This window comes from Lissotriton helveticus, chromosome 2_1 (assembly GCF_964261635.1).
Source record: "Lissotriton helveticus chromosome 2_1, aLisHel1.1, whole genome shotgun sequence".
NCBI lineage: Eukaryota > Metazoa > Chordata > Amphibia > Caudata > Salamandridae > Lissotriton > Lissotriton helveticus.
The window spans coordinates 93323442-93343105 of record NC_136059.1 but is presented as its reverse complement, the minus strand read 5'-3'; the positions used below and the strand labels follow the sequence as shown (position 1 = coordinate 93343105).

The following is a 19664-nucleotide window of genomic DNA, read 5'->3' as shown; positions in this document are numbered from 1 at the left end:
GATGTCCTGCCGCCGTCAGAGGAGCCCCCCACCTTGCAGCCGGTGAGTGTTTAAAGGCCGGGGGTGGGAGAAACAGGCACTCGCATCGTCTCCCGGGGGACCACTAACTAATCGGAGAGGTGCGACGGAGGCGGTGAGGCTCTTTAGGCGGAGGGCACGAGCACGCCCGTGCTGAGAGAGATAGGAGATGTTGAACGCTCGCGCGACCTGATCGGATTACGGCAGGCGGCGCGTGCACATCTCTTGTCGCTCCCTGTACCTCCTTGAAAGCAAAAACGATTGCAATAGGCTGTTTAATTTAATCTTGAATGGAAGATTTGTGTGCATCTCCACAGGGATCTTGTTCGGGGTTCTGATAGTGATACCAGAGAAGGATCAATAGATATTTGTTTCTTGAATCTGGGAGGTTGCAAAGTATGTGAGCGAAACTATCCAAAGAACAACCGCCTCCAGAAAGTGAGTTTATTTGCCAAATTCTCTGTTGTTCCATACTGTCAAGGTTTATAGGTAAAGCAAGCCACATTAAAAATGTTTCTGACTTCTCTACTAAGCCAAAGTTATGCAGTTGGCGCACCTAACTTCTTTGAGATTCACAGCTGCAGTTATGGTTACTTTCAGTATAGCCAGGCGGCCTTTGCTGATTTCTACCACAGTTTTGAGATGTCCATGGCTTGAAACACTGTATTAAAAAAAAAAAAAAATCTCTACTTAAACGAATGGTTCGATGTTTTTCAAAAGCTTTAACTTGACGAGGCACACTGTTACTGCATTTATGTGCACCTGTATAGGTTCTGGTTTTTATGAAGAGGCTTCAGTGAGATTGTGTGCATTAAATAATTTAATCACATTAAGTGAGTATGGTCACTATTGAACTGGGATGGAACTGTGGGGAGATGATCTAAGGACTTAGTTTAGTAAGAAGGTTTAATTTCAAGTGCTTGCTGGGCAGCCAGGTTTGGATGTCCTTAAGAATGTGGTCCAGAGAAAGAATGTCTTTAGTCAAATTGTTTTAGATAGAATGGAGTGTTGTCCGCTTAGAGATGGTATGAAAGGTTCAAGTGTTTTAGGGTTGTCGTCGGAGGTTCCAAGTATAGGTTGAAGACCATAGGGGAAAGCATCTAACCTTTGTAACAGTTAGGATACAGGGGCTGGATCTATTAGAGTTGTGTTCAGTTTCTGTCCGTTTAGAAAGGTTATCCACATATGAGGAGAACTGGATCAGGGCTGTGCCTTTATTACTATTCTTTTATTGATGGCAGTGAGTAAGATGAAGTGATTAGTCCTGTTGAATGCTGCCTTCAGGCCATGAAGAATTAATAGACTGGACTTTCCCTTGTGTAAAGGACACAGGGCATCGTCATTGTCTTTTAGGAGGAGATCGTATTTGTTAATTTCTCTGAACTCAAACCATATTGTTCTGGGTGGTGGGGGGAATGGAGAGCGGTTCAGCTGAGCTTCTTAGCCAAGATAGCTCAGGCTTCTTAATCTACTCTGTGAAGAAATTTTACAATTCTTCACATCTTTATTTATGTTGGTTTGTATGTGGTTGATTGCTAATTCAAACAAGCATTTGCAATGCAATAAGTCTCGCATTTATGAGAGTTTGAGCTAGTGGCATTGTAAATGATAATAGCTTAAATTGTTGCAAATTCGAGACCTATTGCGGTGGAAATATTTGTTTTTTCCAAGTCCCCCATGCCGCCCATGCACATTAATAGAGGCCATGCCCCTTCCTTTAGACGAACCGGGTCTAAAGAATGGGGCGCGGTCCCTATTAAAGTAAAAGCTTAGTATGGAGAGCTTTTACCAAAAAGCATTTGTTTGAAAAACCATGCTTATTTGGTGAAAGAGATCCAAACAGTGCTTTCATTTTAATGGTGGAGGTGTCCCTTTCTTTAGACGTGGTTCGTCTAAAGAAAGGGGTGTGTCCTTTATTAACATGCAAGTGCGTCATGGGGTGCTTGGAAACAACAAAAATGAGAAAGTGAATGAAGAGCAAAATAAAATAATTTTTTTTTTTAAATGGCCACACTTGTCACCGCAAATAAACCAAAAGTGCGGCAACCCCTGTGGTGTGCTGAGCCATAAAAAAAATGCAAGCTTTAGGTGAGAGCGAGTCCACAGCAGGCAGGTGAAAACAATGTAAACAAAATAGTGCGTGGAGGCTGTAAATAAAGCCTACTGAGTAAGAACACATTATAGGGCAAGTCCTTATGGGAGGTTACAAGATGAGACAAGGCGGTCCTAAGGAGTGACTACTAAGGCTATTGACCAATGAAGAGCCAAAATACCTTTTAGCCGTAAACCACTGACTGCTCATTGTCCAAACGTGCCTGTTTAACACTTGCTACGCTGTCGTGTCATGATGTGCTGTGCTTTTGGTCCTCTGCGACTTTCAATCGTACTCATGTACAAGGCGCTTTGACTCTGTGCAAGAATGTAATTTGTCTATGCAACTTTATCAATAAAGGTTTTTGGAAAACTAAAAAACAAAGTTTACAAAGGACAATAACACAAGCCAATGAAAAATATGAATGGTGAGTCGGCGGAGCTTCAAGTCCACACCCGAATACAGCATGCATCGCAGAGCAGCACATGTGCTGCCCAAGCTTGAACACAAGAAAGTGCATTGGAATCTTAAATGTAAAACAATATACCAACTAGAGCAACGAGCCTCGTTGAAAAAATTATCACATTAATAATAACTAAACATGAAACGACTGTATTCTTCAAAATGAAGATTTAAGTGGCACCCTGGTGTTCTTGGGCAATACATACCTCTGTGAAGCCCCCAGCTCCAAAATATTAGATAATACATAAGAGGCAGGTAAGTCTGCTTCTATCCCCAAGATGGAACGTTTTCTGTGATTTCATCCAGGTTGTGCCTTTAAAATCTCATAGCGGTTGCTTATTTAGCAGGATTGTTTCCAGCACATTCCTCACTGCTTGTAAGATACGCGAGGCGGTGACTCATAAAAGACATTTCAGGTACTATTTTGTGCGAACTAAACAGGAGGGTGAAAATGTCCAAAGGAAATGAATGAATCACCTTTATGGTAATGTTTTCCCTGTTTTCCGATTCTTAAATAGTTGTCTAAGTTCTCAAAAGAAGGTTATTACCTCATGTAGTGTTACTGTGCATGTTTAGTTGAAGGTTTATGCTAATGAAATCGGCTATTCCCAAGCATAACAAGCATTAGAAATGCAATCGGGCTCGGATTTATTTGAGTTTGAGCTAATGGCATTGTAAATGCCAATGTCTTTTTGCCATGTGTTATGGAGTGTGTGCATGTGGTGTGTAGTGGAAGTATCTTGGTTGAATTGTAATTTTACCAATGGTGGCATGCTGTGCTTTATATGAATATGTTTAAAAGTAAAGTGTACCATACTGCGATTGCTTGGTGGAAGGGTGCACTGACGGCTGGTGGGTGTGTGCTTGGTAAACACCACACACTTGTCACCACTCAACACAACACACTCACCACCACACTCACTCCCCAGGCTCACCCCCACAGACTCACCACCACACACTCACCAGCACACAGAAAACAACACACACAACAACACACCCCCAGCCGTCAATGAATGCGTTCACCATGCACAAACACCAACAACCATCATCCATCTGTGCACGCTTTTACCAAGCACACACCCACCAGCCGTCAGTGCACCCTTCCACCAGGCACAGACACCTCCAGCCGGTAGTGCACTTTTCCACCAAGCAATCGCAGTATGGTACACTTTACTTTTAAACATATTCATATAAAGCACAGCATGCCACCATTGGTAAAATTACAATTCTACTACACACCACATGCACACACTCCATTCACATGGCAAAAAGACATTGGCATTTACAATGCCATTAGCTCAAACTCAAATAAATCCGAGCCCGATTGCATTTCCACCGTTTCTGGCCATGCTGACAGATCTTGAGTCTAAAAATATAAGCTTGAATATTTTCGTTGAAGATTGCTGTAGAGGAAGATTTGGCAGTACAAGGCCCGACTTTGTAACGTAGAGGACCATGGCAGCCACGAACAAGATCAAGACCGATACCCATTCTTCAATCCCTTTAAGCAGGCACACTGTTCAATTTCTCTAGTTCCGCTAAAGAGATAGGTTAATGAAACAGGTGTTGCTTTGAATAAATGAAGTTTTGAATCTTGAGGAGGCTACCTTATACAAATGTATCCCCAACACAACCAAATTTGAAACTGTCCCTTGACATATCCATCCAATGATCTACTCCTAAAACTGATGGCAGACACTGTTCATAGACGATTTGGCATTTCCACCTTACAATGTGACTTTACTTTATCTTGTGTTCTAACCTACTCTGCTCCCCTCTTCACGCAGTGGTAGATGTCTGTCATAAATGTGGAGAGAGATGAGTTATTTGCCTCGCTAGCAAAATTGTTGCTCCTTACTTTATTCTTCAATTGAATGTGCTTCCTTTTTTTAGCCCACAAAAGAAGTCCTAACCCACCATGGTTGCTATTTCTACCTTCGTCTTTTGTTTTCTATAGCGCAAATTCGACCCGACGGTATCAGAGTGCTTTACATGAGCACCGGTTGTGTTACAGACAGCCACATTCATTTTATTCAGGCACTTGTAGATTAAGTGATTTACTCAGAAACACAGGATGTTGAGCTTACCTGCTGAAACTCGAATCCGGATCCCCAGCTTCGAGGTCGGCTCCTCTAGTCGTTATCCATTTCTATTTTTTAATAATGTTTCACCATTTTAACACAAGTATTTAGGCGCTATTAATGTCAATCTCCAGCAGTAACAATGTTCGACCAAATGCAAATAGAATTCAAATTCAGACTCCATACGGTTGCGGGAAGAGCAAGACAAGTGCTACACTAACCACTCTGTCTTTTGACACATCACAAGAGGGTGCCACATTGCAATAAACAGCCTCCAAAATGACCTTTTTGTTAGAGGAAGACCCACGTGGCAAACTCTTATTTCTGCCTTGGGATCTGCAGATCTTGTTGACAAATTATGGAAATGTCATAATGAATAAGGGTAGAGACAACCAGTGGAAAACACAAAATTATTTTAGCATTGTACTAGTCTTTGACAAAACCTCTGAGTAAGGCATCGAGTGCTGGAGGACACTTTTTTAGAATGATAAATACAAGTTAAAGTCAGCTCAAGGTATAACTATTAAAATAGTGGGCCCCCAGTATTGGTAACTTTATCAAATGTGATGCAAGAGCTTTAATATGCATCGTTCAGAAGTGAAGAAACAGAGCAGCTAAGAGACCGAAAATCGTCTCAAGGAGGAAAAATATTTTGATTTGACTTGGGCCCTCTTCCTCTGATTGGCGAACGAACTGAAGCACCTTCTGTGTGCAAACCGGTAAATTGACAAGATCTACAAGATGATTAAAGTAACTATAGATTTAGCAGACAAATTAGAGTTCAATTATATGTGACAAATTTCAACTAGAATACCTCAAATTACAATAGCTGATTTTATGTACCTAAACGTTTCCCAGTTGATCCCTTTTATGCCGTAAGTATCCACATGTTATGCAGTTGCAAATCAGGGCATGTTCTGTTTACATGATTAATTCAACATATAATCTAAGAGATTACCACTTCACTGTTTTAGCGAAATGTAGGAGATTGCTGTTATTCTAAATTTTATAGAAAATCTGGCTCTCTGATTAGTGATCAGCACTGAAAAGGCATCTTGGGAAGTGTAAGACTGCAAGGACGCACACATAAGTGTGCTTTCCATGAGGAGTGGTCGGGCATGCCATTACCGAGGAGAGAGTGACTGAAACAGACATGCGGGACTAAAAGCATCAGGAAAGAAGTCCGGAGCTTGATACCCGTGCTCGGTATCCAGCAGGATCGGCAGTTTACAGTACTTCTGGAAATGTGAAAACAAGTGAGCCTGCCGATCATTAGGCGACATTGACTGAGGCTTCGACACACCTGCATAGTTTAACAAGGACACTTGATAAAAACGATTTCTAAACAACGACTCAATAATGACTGTCACAGGTCAAAGGGGGAATACTTCGTAAAAGCATTAGACCCTACAAATATATTTATGAAAGTGTAAAAGTGTTTCAGTGAAATCAGATAATTGAAGTTAGTTTGGTTGTGAGCCGCATAGCTAAAGAGACCGCCTTCTTTGGCTTTTGCAGGTCGTGAAGTTCAATGTAGTGCTGCAGAATAGACCTGGTTGTGAGCGCTGCCCCGTAGACACTGGGCCTCGACAGAGCCTGGGAGGCATCGGGCAGGAAGCCGCGGCTCAGGGGAAGGCCACGACAGGCGAGTGTGTGTCACTACTGTCTCACTGCCCAGGGGAAGCCTGCTGGCAGGAGCTGGGGCCCTATGAGCAGACGTTCTAACTGTCTTGGAGAAAATGCTCGGCCCAGTTATCTTCCGGAAGGAAGAGGCTCTGCTCTGAGATTAGAGAGCTGAAAGGCAGAAATATTTCAAACCTGACATCGCTGAGAACTATTGCAAGGCTGAGAACGTGCGCTGCTATTGCTGGGCCTGTAGCCCCCCTCACCGAGAACACAGAGCACAGGGCCAGCAGGGTAGAAACAGAAATGCAGGCTGAAGTTAGCTTAAGCACAATGCTCGCTGGTGCTGCCCAGCTCAAGTCTGGAGCGCTGAGCGCTGCTGAATGGTGAACGCGCCCGGCCATCTGGATTCACTTACGGAGGCACCCTGACAGCTCCTAATTATAATTAATGTACTTCTTTGCGTGAGCACGAACGAAATATGCCCAAAATGGCGGAACAAAACTACATTTACCCTATCACTTTAAGCCTATTAAAACGACAACACAACGAAGACGAATCACTGGCCAGATGACAGAACACGCTAAGGAATGTGTGGAATTTGTCTCGGCCAAAGCCCTAGGAGATACTTCTTTTTTTTCTACTAACATTAGTATCTCGAAACTCCTCCCCCACTTACAGTGGGGAGGAGTCCGAGCCCTAAAAAAGAATATTGCTTTGTTTCACATTACAATTACACACGCCGCAAGCTCTTAACATTGCAAGCATACAACACTTTTAAACAGTTTAAAACTTTTTTGGGGGGGCAAAGTGAAATAGAGCAGTGACGTCACTCTAAGTTCACAGGACCTGGAGCCTGAGGAGAAATGTAACCCCTTTGTCCATTTGTATTTTTCCCGGTGTATTCAGCACCACACACTACTGCAGCCCTTTATCTTCTGGGCGCGGACATGCTGGCAGGGGAGATGCCCTGCGCTGCTCCGGGAGTGTGATCCTCAGCAGTGAGTCAGCAGTATCGTTTTTGGCCACTATAGGTGTGGCAGGGTATACTCAGACATGAGTCCCTTTCTCACTGCTCCATCAGGATTCAAGCAAGCCGGGCCGAAGAGGCTGAAATGCCAGAAACCGGTCCCCGGTAGCTTGTCTCCTTTCTGGTGAAGAATTGGCTTGGTAGTTTGGTCTGCCCTGTTCCCATGATGCACTGGGCCAGGGACAGACTAATTTGCATATAGCCAGGTTCTGAGCTGGGATGGGGCAGTGAGATAAATAACGGTGATGGATCAAGCCCTGATCTTTGGACTGGGTAAGAGTGGTCTGCTTAATTCAGACACTCTGTTCATCACCACCCCCTTTTCTGTATCGTTTTTGGCCACTATAGGTGTGGCAGGGTATACTCAGACATGAGTCCCTTTCTCACTACTCCATCAGGATTCAAGCAAGCCGGGCCGAAGAGGCTGAAATGCCAGAAACCGGTCCCCGGTAGCTTGTCTCCTTTCTGGTGAAGAATGGGCTTGGTAGTTTGGTCTGCCCTGTTCCCATGATGCACTGGGCCAGGGACAGACTAATTTGCATATAGCCAGGTTCTGAGCTGGGATGGGGCAGTGAGATAAATAACGGTGATGGATCAAGCCCTGATCTTTGGACTGGGTAAGAGTGGTCTGCTTAATTCAGACACTCTGTTCATCACCACCCCCTTTTCTGCAGAGTAGCAGGAACAGCACACTGCACTCCCACAGCACCCCAAAACCAAAAAGGTAGGTTTGCTTTGTTTGCAGACAAAACGACCAGACACTAAATCATACTCATTCAGACTGAATCTTGACTTAAGCGGATATATTTTTTAACGTTTGAAATCGGACCATTTCTGCTAATGTATGGGGCGCCTTATTATTTTTAGGTGGTACCCTGCGTAAAGTGTCCAGCCTGTTGCATACTAAGGAACAAGAGGGACAGTACCGGCTGCTGTACACTTCTGGAGCCCCTATAATATGCTGTTCCTCACTGTGTCCCCAGACCCCCCCCCCCCTTCCACACCAACACTTTGCTTTTGAATAATTCACTACGAACAGTAAATGGTGCCATAGATCAGATTCACCTAGTTACCTCCCAGACAGTAAACAAAGCGCTGGAGGGCATGTGTTTGCCTCATGTGAAGTCTGTAAGCAGACACACGTTTACATGGAGAGTTAACAGCTGGTATACTACAGCACAAATGCTATGATCTAGAGGAGAACAGAGCGCCGTAGGTTAGAAAACTAGAATAGAAACCTATTTTCCACGAACGTTAGTAGTCTCATACTGACAAACAAATATAAAGGTCTGTACTCCTGAAAGGGAAAGCAATATGTGCAGAAATTGTTGCTCCGTGAATATTTGTTTTGTTGATTTATACTGACGAGACCCGTAATCTCCCTCTGGAGACGTCAGTAATATTGCTGCATATCTTGGCTAGAGGTACCAAGCCTAGGGGAAAGTGAAAGAGCGCCATGCGCGCGCTGTGTTCACGCGGGGACAGGAGATGTGCACGCGTACGGAGGGCATATCTTCTGTCCGTATGCGTGCTATCTCCGGTCCCCTTTCAGAGGAGACACCAGAGAGGAGACGCCATGCGCGTGCACATCGCCTGTTCGTGCGCACACATGGTTTGTCTCCCATCGAGCACCAAACTGACAACAATATACTCGCCACGGTGAAGCAGCGCATGCGCTGGGTTCGCTAGGTGAGACCTAAAAATGTATGGGGGGACGTAAGTCATGTTGGACTTCCCATGTACACTTATAAGTTTTCTGCATAAATGATACTGCTTTTGTAAAAAGGCTGAACAGTGAGGATGCTTTAGTAACTTTGTCAGCATTTGCAAAACTGCTCCCAAATTCACAGCTCTGTTTGCAGACATAATGACTCTGACCCTTCACTCCAACAGACACATTTATTTTGAAGGAGTTTACAGAATTTGACAGTAGTCTGGTCTAATATACACAAAGACACTACTATATGGAGACGTACCTAAATTCTCCAGTATGATTCTACTAAGCTGTAATAACGTTAATCTGTGATCCTTCTTAGATACAATTACCTGCACATAATCCTCAGGTTTGGCAGAAAGCAGCATAGTAGATATAAAACGGTTACATGCACCTTTCTACTCACAGCCTCAATATATGTGGTGGTTTCCTATGATACATCCCACACACCTGCCCTTTTTGATAGTCTGATCATGCTACAGTGCAGTTTTGCTCCTAATGCTGTAATCTGATGCACCCGTTGTAAGAATAATGAACATTTGAAGTCTGTTCTGAAATGCTTATAAACTTGTTGCCAAGATAGAAGGTCTTTATCCTGCAATTTGGAAAACAAACAACATCAGGCTCTAATTATCCAACTCTCCATGCAACAAGGAGCAAATTTTTTTAGGTCTCGTGGCGATTACAGCGCGAAGCGCTGTCTCGCCAGAGATCTATTGTTACCGACTCTGCTTCCCAGGAGACAGCACCTGGCCGCGCGCATTTCCTCTCCGAGAAGGCGATCGGAGCGGGCCACGCGCACACGAACGCGCTCGCTGTGGCCAGCTGCTGTCTCCTGGGAAGCTCCAACACCACACACGCATGCGCAGACACAGATACACACACACGAGCGCCCATGCACGCACACATATATACAGAAAACCCCTCCCACCCCTGCCGTCGCACACATCCCCCTCACACCCCACTCACCAGGTTCTTCTCGAGTGTCCCTCAGCAGCCAGTGGGTCATTCTGGTCAACAGGCGGGGGCTGCGGGGCTCTCCATGAGCACGGGAGCCCCGCTTGCTGAGACGCAAATCTTCCGGCGGGCACAGGAGCGCGGGGTAGGCTCCCGTCCGCTTCCTGTATTTGTCCGGCCCCTCCCCCGTCCCAACAAAGGTTGCCTGGCTTCCTGTTGAAGCCGGGCTGCGGTGGCGAGTTTGTTTGTTTCTTCACTAAAATTCAAGACAGCGTATTTCACTGGGGACACAAATGCCTTGTTTAAAATTTGCAATGATTTTACCAGACTGCTTTACAATTATTTTAATTAATCGCGCTTCATATACATTGTTATTGTTTTATTGGGGGGAGGGGGTACTACTTCACCCATTTTGTACCAATAGTCCGATTCCCAGAATGCAATCATTTGTTTAATGCAAAGTCTGGACAGGGTGTGTAGTGTCCCATTGCTGCGGTCACCTGTCCTCTAGGAACTTACTTAGTGGCAGCATTTTTCAAATGTGCAACCTTCAGCCATATTTCGATTTTATGAAAATCATTCTCTGCTCATACTTTTAAGTTCATACATTTAGTGGTCAAAGAAGAAACTTAAAATAATAACAGAGCAAAGATTGGCTGGCTGGCTAAAATGCCAGCACTTGCTGAAGATTTCACGCACGACTTGCGTCCACTTGTTATTAAGTTGATAGGGGTTTCCGATTCACATAAGTGATTCTTTTTGGTGTCTCGGTAGAACTGTTATACTTTCATAAATTCAGAAATGTTAAGGGAATATTGAGGGAATACCAAGGATTCTTTTATATCCTGCATGAAGGAGAGTTAGATTGCCGTAGATTGACGTTGCTGAGGAGAGTGGCCAAAGTTCTGAAATAAATGCTAAAGGACGTGATGGTATGGTGAATGCTGCGCAGATTAGGAGGGGTGAAATGGATGATACCACTTTATTAACCAACTTTATTTCTCCCTTACAAACATGAGTGTATATACCTATAACTTGATAACCACATAGCATTAGGACATGGAAGTGTCCCAGACTAAGGCATCCTTGTTGGCATCCTTTTGTGATGTCACTAAAGATCTTAAAGTATCAATCAAGCACCTACGATGATAGCGTTGCCATCATCACCTTAGGGGACTTATTGCCCAGCAGTGTAGTCAAGTCAGACATATCAGATCAATAAAAATACATAGTACATGTTCTCCTGAAAAATAGATGGCAATAAACATAACACGTGATTAATTCTATTGACTACATGTCTTGTACTGATGTAGGTCAGGATGCATGCCTTAATACAAAGTAAATCTGCATTTTCTCTGAATATTAACTATATGTAAAACTAATCCTAAGAACCCACCTCTATGACCTTTGTGACATATCGGGCTATCCTCTAATTAGTGTCTGGACAAGTTCCAGACTTCAGTTGTCAGGCTTAAGTGCAGGATGCATAAAGAAAAATAATCTGAGTAGTTTCTTAGCCACAATACTATCACCCAAGCCCGCTGATCACTTCTTACTTAACAAAACCAATTCATTAAGTGCATGACTCCTTAAAAAATATTGCCTGGTGGGGTAATATGAAGAACACTGGCAACAGAAAAATGTGTTTCTGTTCGAAATTGATTAGAAGATGCAACTGGAGGAAGAATCTAGCTTCAAAATATTTAACTTGCTAGGGTCAAAAGGTAGTATTATTTAATGTGGTGCAGAATCACTAATTGTGGGCATAGCTTTGCTCTGCCACGCTTACAAGTAATTGATTTCCTCATAATTTACAAGTTAAAGTTGTATCACTGGGGTGCTGCTAGAAGATGTGAGGGTATATTGTGCATCCATTTCCATGCATATGCTAGGGACATTAGAATAGATTTAAGGGTGTTTCTGCTGATGCAATAAATAACAAGCATTTGCAATGCAATAGGTCTCGCATTTGTGAGAGTTTGAACTAGTGACATCGTAAATAACAATACCTTTTTATATGTTTTGAAAACCTACAAGTGGTGCATAACAAAACCCACTTTGTATTTATAATCCTTGCTTACGAGAAGCAAGGCTGGCAGTAAAAGAGGCGCAGCTACGGTCAGCCTTGCTTCTCGTAAGCAACCGCTATAAGTGCAAAGTGTATGTTTACGCACCTGTTGTAGGTTTTCGAAACACATAAATAAAAGGCATTGTCATTTACAATGCCAATAGCTCAAACTCTCAAAAGTACGAGACCTATTGCATTGCAAATGCTTGTTTATATATGTTTCTCAGCTTTTGGGATGTTCATTTTAGTGGAAAATGCCGCCCTATGAATTAACCAATCAGCGTTTCTCCTCTATCACTGCCTCGCCTGTCGTGCTTGTATTGTGAACACTGCCTGCAAGAGCATATTCTCGAGCACCTTCTAATGCAGACATCCTTTTTAGGTCTCGGCCTTCTATGGCTGCGCACATGTGCTGTCGAACTGGCGAGAGTTAATGATCCTGAGTACGTTTTGCTAGCGAGGTAAAGCCCCGCCCCTCTTTTCCATTGGCTGGCGTCACCGTTCATGCTAAACGGTGGCCAGCCATTGGAAAAGAGGTCCCAGTGACGTACTTCTTTCTCTTTTAGCCCCGTCCCTTTCAGACTGGCTTCCTTGACTTACTGCTATGGTAAAAGGTTTCTTATCTTCTTTATGGGGCGAAACAGATGGCCCCATAAAGAAGATAAGAAACCTTTTACGTTAGCAGGAAGTCAAGGAAGCCAGTCCGAAAGGGACGGGGCTAAAAGAAAAAAGGCTGTCATGGCGAGCGCTTGTTTGCGTCCATACCTACAAAGAGAGGCGTATCTCTGTTTTTAGGTCTCGAACCCCTGTAGTCCTCAAAAGTGACACTTACAACTCCGCACAACCTCTCACCTCTAAACCACTGCCACCTTCCCCACCACCATTCTCTCCTCACATGCCTGCTCCGCTCACTCGAAGGTGTCGCCCACTTCCTCTCACGCATCCCTGCCCTCTTTATTCGAACCCAAAATTGCCTCGCAATCCCTGCCTTCCTCTTCTCTCTCTCATCATCCTCTTCTTCTTCCCTCCTCGCCTTTGCTCTTCTTCCTCCCTGTTACGTTTCCTCCCCATCTTACTCGATCGCCAGCCCTCCCCCTCTTTATTGCAACTTGGATCTCATCCCCCTTCCCAGGAGATACGGGAAGGGGGGCAATGCGCACTGCAGTTTATTCAGCTGTCCTCCATTCATAAAAACACATCCACTGCCTGTGGCGCAGCAGGGCAGCTTCCGGCCCCCATTCATAAAAATTAAAACAGGGCCGCGAGGCCCAAAGCGGTCCAAAAACATCAGTTCACATTTCACATAGAATGCCCATTACAAAAGAACACGGGGCACAAAATATATAAATTGCCACCAGCGGTCCGAGAAAGTTTAAGAGAAACTTAAAAGAATGGTTAAGGATTTACTAAATTATTGGCAAAAAAAACAACAAAATAACATGCCCCTTAAACCACGGGATTACCCCAAAACGTCCCCATACGTCATCATAGTTAATGCCATGCCCGTGCCATGGCCGCCTGTTCATCCACCTTTTGGCACCTACATCCATCCACCCACCCACCATTCATCCACCCCCCCTATTCATCAGTCTTCTCACTCTCTACTACTCTCTACTCACTCTCTACTACTCAGTACTACTAACTCTCTTATCCCTTTCTACTAATCACTCTCTACTACTCACACTGAAAAAACAGTGTGACCTTGCTCCAACCTTTAACTCTTTGCCTAAAGGCACTAGTGAAAAAACATAAAAAATGCAATAGGTCTCATCTTTATTACACTTAAAGCAATTTTGTTTGTAATCAGGTGGCTTTTTAGCTTTACTTTTATTAGTGTTTGTAAAACTTTCATGTACAGAACATGCATATATATGTGTGTGTATGTGTGTGTGTGTGTGTATATATATATATATATATATATATATATATATATATATATGTTTGTGCATATATATATATATATATATATATATAAAAACATATAAAGAACTGCATGTCTATATAAATACCAATATTAATGCATGCATACATATTAATACGCATGGTATGTACATAAACGTTAAAAAAACCCACTAATAAACGCAAAGCTAAAAGCGACCTAATTTCAAACAGAATTGCTTAAGCTTAACTAAAGTCGAGACCGTTGCATTGCAGATGCTTGTTTCTCTTTGCTTCCTTTCTTTCTTTGCCTACTTAATTTTCAAGTTTCCCACCTCTCTTGATGTAACCATAGAAAACAGTATTGAAAGTAATGGGGATTAGAGCTTTTGATATTTGTGTGTAATTTTATAGGGGAATATACGACTCCAACATTGAGCATGTAAGACAGCGAAGGTGGGAGAAGCAGTTTATGGCTCTGTTAAAGACTGCTAGAGTCTGTTAAATGTGTGGGTTGTCCTCCCCAATGGCGCTGGTGGTTATAGACTTGTTCTGTCATCAACTGAGTTGAAATAGGCTCTGTCTTTAGTGGGAGGAATGTACCTAGCGAAAAGTGATACATTTGTGTTAGGGCGCTGTTCCGCAACTGGGTTACTATCACAAGTCAGTATTGGGCGTCTCTCAAGTAGCTGCAGGTGAGGAGTTCAAGTATTGTACCAAAGTGTGCACTGTTGACGGCTGACATTCTGTTTTCTGTTTGTTTTTATCTTCAGGATTAAAACATTGTCCACAGTTTGTGAATTCAGTGAAACGTTGCAACTGAGAAGTGCATCCCCTGTCCTATTCTGCAGCATTCATCATTGCCTGTTTGCTGGCATTGGTTGTTTACACAGAACAACTCCTTAGATGTTCTCTTGCTCAACATTCCAATGACACATCAAATGTCTCAACGTGATTTTCCTGCTCAAAGACTAAGACCACCAAACAATCCAGAGATGAACCAATATGGCACCAGGGAGTTTGGATCTAACCAGTTTAGTAGTAAGGAGTCTGGCACAAACTACCCCAGTATGAACCAGCAGGACAGACACTTTCTGGGAAAGGGATCGGGTGATTTTGTCTCATCTTTTAATAAACGCGACATGAACCAACCAAACATAGACCAGCGTGACATGGGTTCATCTTTTTTTGGCAGACGTGATATCGGCCCTTCTCTTGTGGGTCAGCATGAAAGGCACCCACCTCATATGGGACAGCATGAAAGGCTTCACTCGTTCATGGCCCAGCGTGATAGGATCCCGCCAATGCTGGGTCAGCGTGATTCAGTTCCACCTCTCTTGAGTCAGCGTAGCATGGGCCAGCGTGACATGGGTAATCTTGGAATGAGCCACCGTGACCTAAACAGTTATGAAGGGATCCAGCGTGACTTAACTCAACCCCATATAAACCAGCCAGCTATTAACCCAGCTGTACCCTTTCTTGGCACATCGTCAGGAGCATTGAGTGATCGAGGTACTTTTCAAGGAACTGGTTTGCATGTCCAAGACAGAATGGGTAGTGGTCAGAGATTTCAATCTCATTATGCGGGCTCAGAGTTCAGTCGAAATGTGGGACAATACAGCACACTTAACGTACCTGCTTCATTGTCTCAGTATATTGCTGATCAAAGGTTTAAAAAAACTCCCATACATTTTCCAGACTCTCGTCAATTGGGACTTGAAACAAACACTACTCCAAGTGCTTGGGAAAGCAAGACAAACACATCAGTGAAAACTGATGATGGCGATTTTTCATTGGAGAGTGCTACAAGTATCCTGGCTAGCTTTGGATTGACCAGTGAAGATCTCAAAGAGCTGGCCAGCTACCCTGATGAAATGCTTACTCCTGAGAACATGCCAGTAATTTTAAAGAATATTCGACTGCGCAAATCTAATGCTCCAGTACCAAGTTCAAACTCGGATGGTAGTGGAAAAACCCCATTAATTGAAGAGTTTCAGAAGAAGTGGGATGATTACACACTTCCTAAGAAAGATACGTGCAACGAAGAATCAGACAAGGGAATAAGCGAGGACCACAATAAAGTCGATCTGGAAAAACATTCTACTTCACCCTTAAATTATCAGTCCAATGTGAATATGGATAGTATGAACAGTGAAGGTATTGATCAATACTCTGTATATAGAAGTAAGCTGCGTAGATACCAACTGGATGATCCTAATATGCCCTATGCAAATGTCCGAAATGTAAATGATTCAAATTCCACAAAACTGTCCATTGATCATCCGCCAGGCAGGACAGATAGTCGCAGTTCATTTATGGTTGACCAATTTAATGTGGCCATGAAAAAGTCATTCCCTCCTACTGTACACCAGGGTGGTATAGACCGAATAAACACACCAAATTCAGTTCGGCACTTTGCCAATGCTGCACAAACTTCTAGGGGCATGGCTGGGCCACCTTCACAGACTGAGAAGCCATTGGGTCCCAAGGCTGGGGTGGCTACGGGTCCCAAGGCTGGGGCAGCTGCAAGTCCCAAGGCTGGGGCTGCTGCAGGTGGCCAAACTACACCTTCCACAGGGGTCAAGGCTGTGACTGGAGCAGCTATTGGGGGCAAGGCTGTGACTGGAGCAGCTGCTGGGGGCAAGGCTGTGACTGGAACGGCTGCTGGGGGCAAGGCTGTGACTGGAACGGCTGCTGGGGGCAAGGCTGTGACTGGAACGGCTGCTGGGGGCAAGGCTGTGACTGGAGCGGCTGCTGGGGCCAAGGCTGTGACTGGTGCAGCTGCCGGCGCCAAGGCTGTGACTGGTGCGGCTGCCGGGGCCAAGGCTGTGACTGGTGCGGCTGCCGGGGCCAAGGCTGTAACTGGTGCGGCTGCCGGGGCCAAGGCTGTAACTGGTGTGGCTGCCGGGGCCAAGGCTGTGACTGGTGCGGCTGCCGGGGCCAAGGCTGTGACTGGTGCGGCTGCCGGGGCCAAGGCTGTGACTGGTGCGGCTGCCGGGGGCAAGGCTGTGACTGGTGTGGCTGCCGGGGGGGCCAAGGCTGTGACTGGTGTGGCTGCTGGGGGGGCCAAGGCTGTGACTGGTGCGGCTGCTGGGGGGGCCAAGGCTGTGACTGGTGCGGCTGCTGGGGGGGCCAAGGCTGTGACTGGTGCGGCTGCTGGGGGGGCCAAGGCTGTGACTGGTGCGGCTGCCGGGGGCAAGGCTGTGGCTGGTGCGGCTGCCGGGGGCAAGGCTGTGGCTGGTGCGGCTGCCGGGGGCAAGGCTGTGGCTGGTGCGGCTGCCGTGGGCAAGGCTGTGGCTGGGGCGGCTGCCGTGGGCAAGGCTGTGGCTGGGGCGGCTGACGTGGGAAAGGCTGTGGCTGCCTCCGGGGGCATGGCTGTGGCTGGGGCGGCTGCCGGGGGCCATGCTGTGGCTGGGGCGGCCACCGGGGGCAAGGCTGTTGCTGTGGCGGCTTCCGGAGGCAAGGCTGTGGCGGCTGCCGGAGGCAAGGCTGTGGCGGCTGCCGGAAGCAAGGCTGTGGCGGCTCCCGGAAGCAAGGCTGTGGCAGCTGCCGGAAGCATGACTGTGACTGGGGCGGCTGTTGGAGGCATAGCTGGGATGGGGACGCCTGCTGGTGGCAAAGTGGTGACTGGAGAACCCACAGAGACCATGTCTGGGCCTGGGACACCTGGAGGTAGCATGACAGGGGCTAGTAAGTCTGCAGTGATTCAGGTGCCCGCAGCTGGCAAGGGTGGGGCTTCCCTGAGTGGCAGAGCCCAGGCCTCCCTAGGCGGCTGTGGTAGCGTATCTCAGTCAGGCAAAGCTGCTCCACCTTTGGGAGGCAAGGCAGGAGCACCTCTTGGAGACATAACTGTGTCACTACCGAGTAACCTGGCTAGTGTTCCTTATCTTGAGATGAGACCTGCACAGACACATGTGAAGAAATTACCTAATTCCCAGCATCTTGATATGGAAGTAGATATGTCAACAGTGGAGGAACTGATGAAGATTGAGACTCCCACCACGTCTATGATATATGATTACAACGCTTCAATACCAAGAATATTTCCTCATGCGTGTTCTCTGTGTAATGTTGAATCAAGACATTTTAAGGTATGTGGTTTTTTTTTCAAATCATGTTGGTATTCATTGTTTTGATCAATTAAACAATATACAGCAGTGCATATACTTCGAAAATTGTTCTTAACCTGAAAATAATAGGTTCCCACCGGGTCCATGTGGTCAGGGGATTTTAAATTGTCTACTTGTTTGTACTGTATTTAATTGGAGTTCATGCTGGTGACAAACTGAGCAGTTTTAAGTAGCATCAGGAACTTTGGTGTCTGTTTTCCACAGTAGTTTTCTGTTTCTTCCTGTTTCTATGGCTACCATCCGCAAAAATGTTTTTGAGGTCTTCCTCCCGTGATACTTAGATGCATATTCTGATTCATGCCCACTGATGAACTGGAGCTCAGAACATTGTCCGTTATTCCGATGCGGAGAGTTTTTATTTTTCCTCTCCAAAACTGTGATTTCCTTGTGCTACACTTGTTTATTGTAGAAGAGTTCTGTGAAGAAAACAAGAATTTTGTTGGATTTTTACTTCATGGCTTCATTATTCTCGAATTGTGTGTGGGCTGTTTGGTAATGGAGAATGAAAAACTAATATCCTTAGTGTTTATTTAGTTTCCTAGTTATTGCAACAGGGAAGATTAAAATGTAACATTATATATTGGGGAATGAATGAGGGAGAATCACTTTTTTTTAACACAAAATGGGCAACCTAGTGACTTTGATTAGAACTTGTGGGCCACTGAGTGATAAGAGGAGATGACTCCTTGCTGTCTCACATCCGCATTGAGGGGGCTGTTTTCATTAGTTACCAAGAGAAAGCTCAACATAAAGTGTCAGTAGTTATTACCAGAAGCTTAATTGTTTAGATGTTCTTGTTGGTGGCATGTAGCAGTAACATAGTATTTTTCTTCAGGTCCTGCTTCATCTAATTGTCCCTTACTTGAATACCAACTTTAATTGTTCAGATTTTGACGTAAGGAAAGTAGGAAATAAGGAAAAGGATTGAAAAAAATGAACAGGGAAATATAAAAAAGAAGGAAAGAAAAGGAACATAGACCTAATTGATTTTGAATTACTCACAGAACAAATCAGGTGCAAACTGAAAATAACACTTTTATTATTCTATATATTGCCAAGTCATGTGAGAATGCTGCCCCAGATAGGTGCATTGTTTGTACCCCCTCAGATTGAGATTGTTCTTATCTAATGTCTCTGAGCCCACTCTTTACAAAAGCTGAAAAAAGTACACATTTTGTAGTTTTGTCATGGATCTCAGTGGATAGCCATCTCTATCATCGCCTCAATGTAGCCCACTATAGTTGCATTAGTGGGAGTTGGTGGGGCCAGAAGACTTCCATGCTTGTGCTGGGGTTAGTTTCCGGCTAAGTAACATAAGCGTCGCTAGTTGACTTACCCAAAGCTTAAATAGATATTCCTTTTCGTTCCCGGTGTAGCAGAAGAGGGTCAGTTTAAATGGTTGTGTTTTCATCTCTAACCTGAAAAAATTATTCCAAAATGTCTTGATCTCAAGGCCACCACATGTGCCAACATCCTTCTGGCCACACACTTTTAGGCATCCAGGGGTCACATGCTAATGGATTTTAATTGTAGATGCATTTTACACATGGCGATCTTAACCCCCCACGTCCATATAATGATTAACCCTGCGAATCAGGAAACCAAAATCAT

The 19664-nt window shown here is 44.7% G+C and overlaps 1 protein-coding gene across 5 annotated transcripts in view; it reads left to right on the top strand.

Moving 5' to 3' along the window:
* LOC144817744 (uncharacterized) overlaps positions 1 to 19664 on the top strand; it is a 163114-nt gene that overhangs the window by 18374 nt on the left and 125076 nt on the right. For 4 of the 5 annotated variants that reach the window (XM_078674527.1, XM_078674526.1, XM_078674525.1 and 1 more), the window contains exon 2: positions 14697 to 18014. In XM_078674527.1, the coding sequence (XP_078530653.1) occupies positions 14853 to 18014 (3162 nt within the window). In that variant the 5' untranslated portion in view covers positions 14697 to 14852. The remainder of the gene's footprint in view (positions 1 to 14696; positions 18015 to 19664) is intronic. The other variant, XM_078674528.1, reaches the window with a different exon arrangement.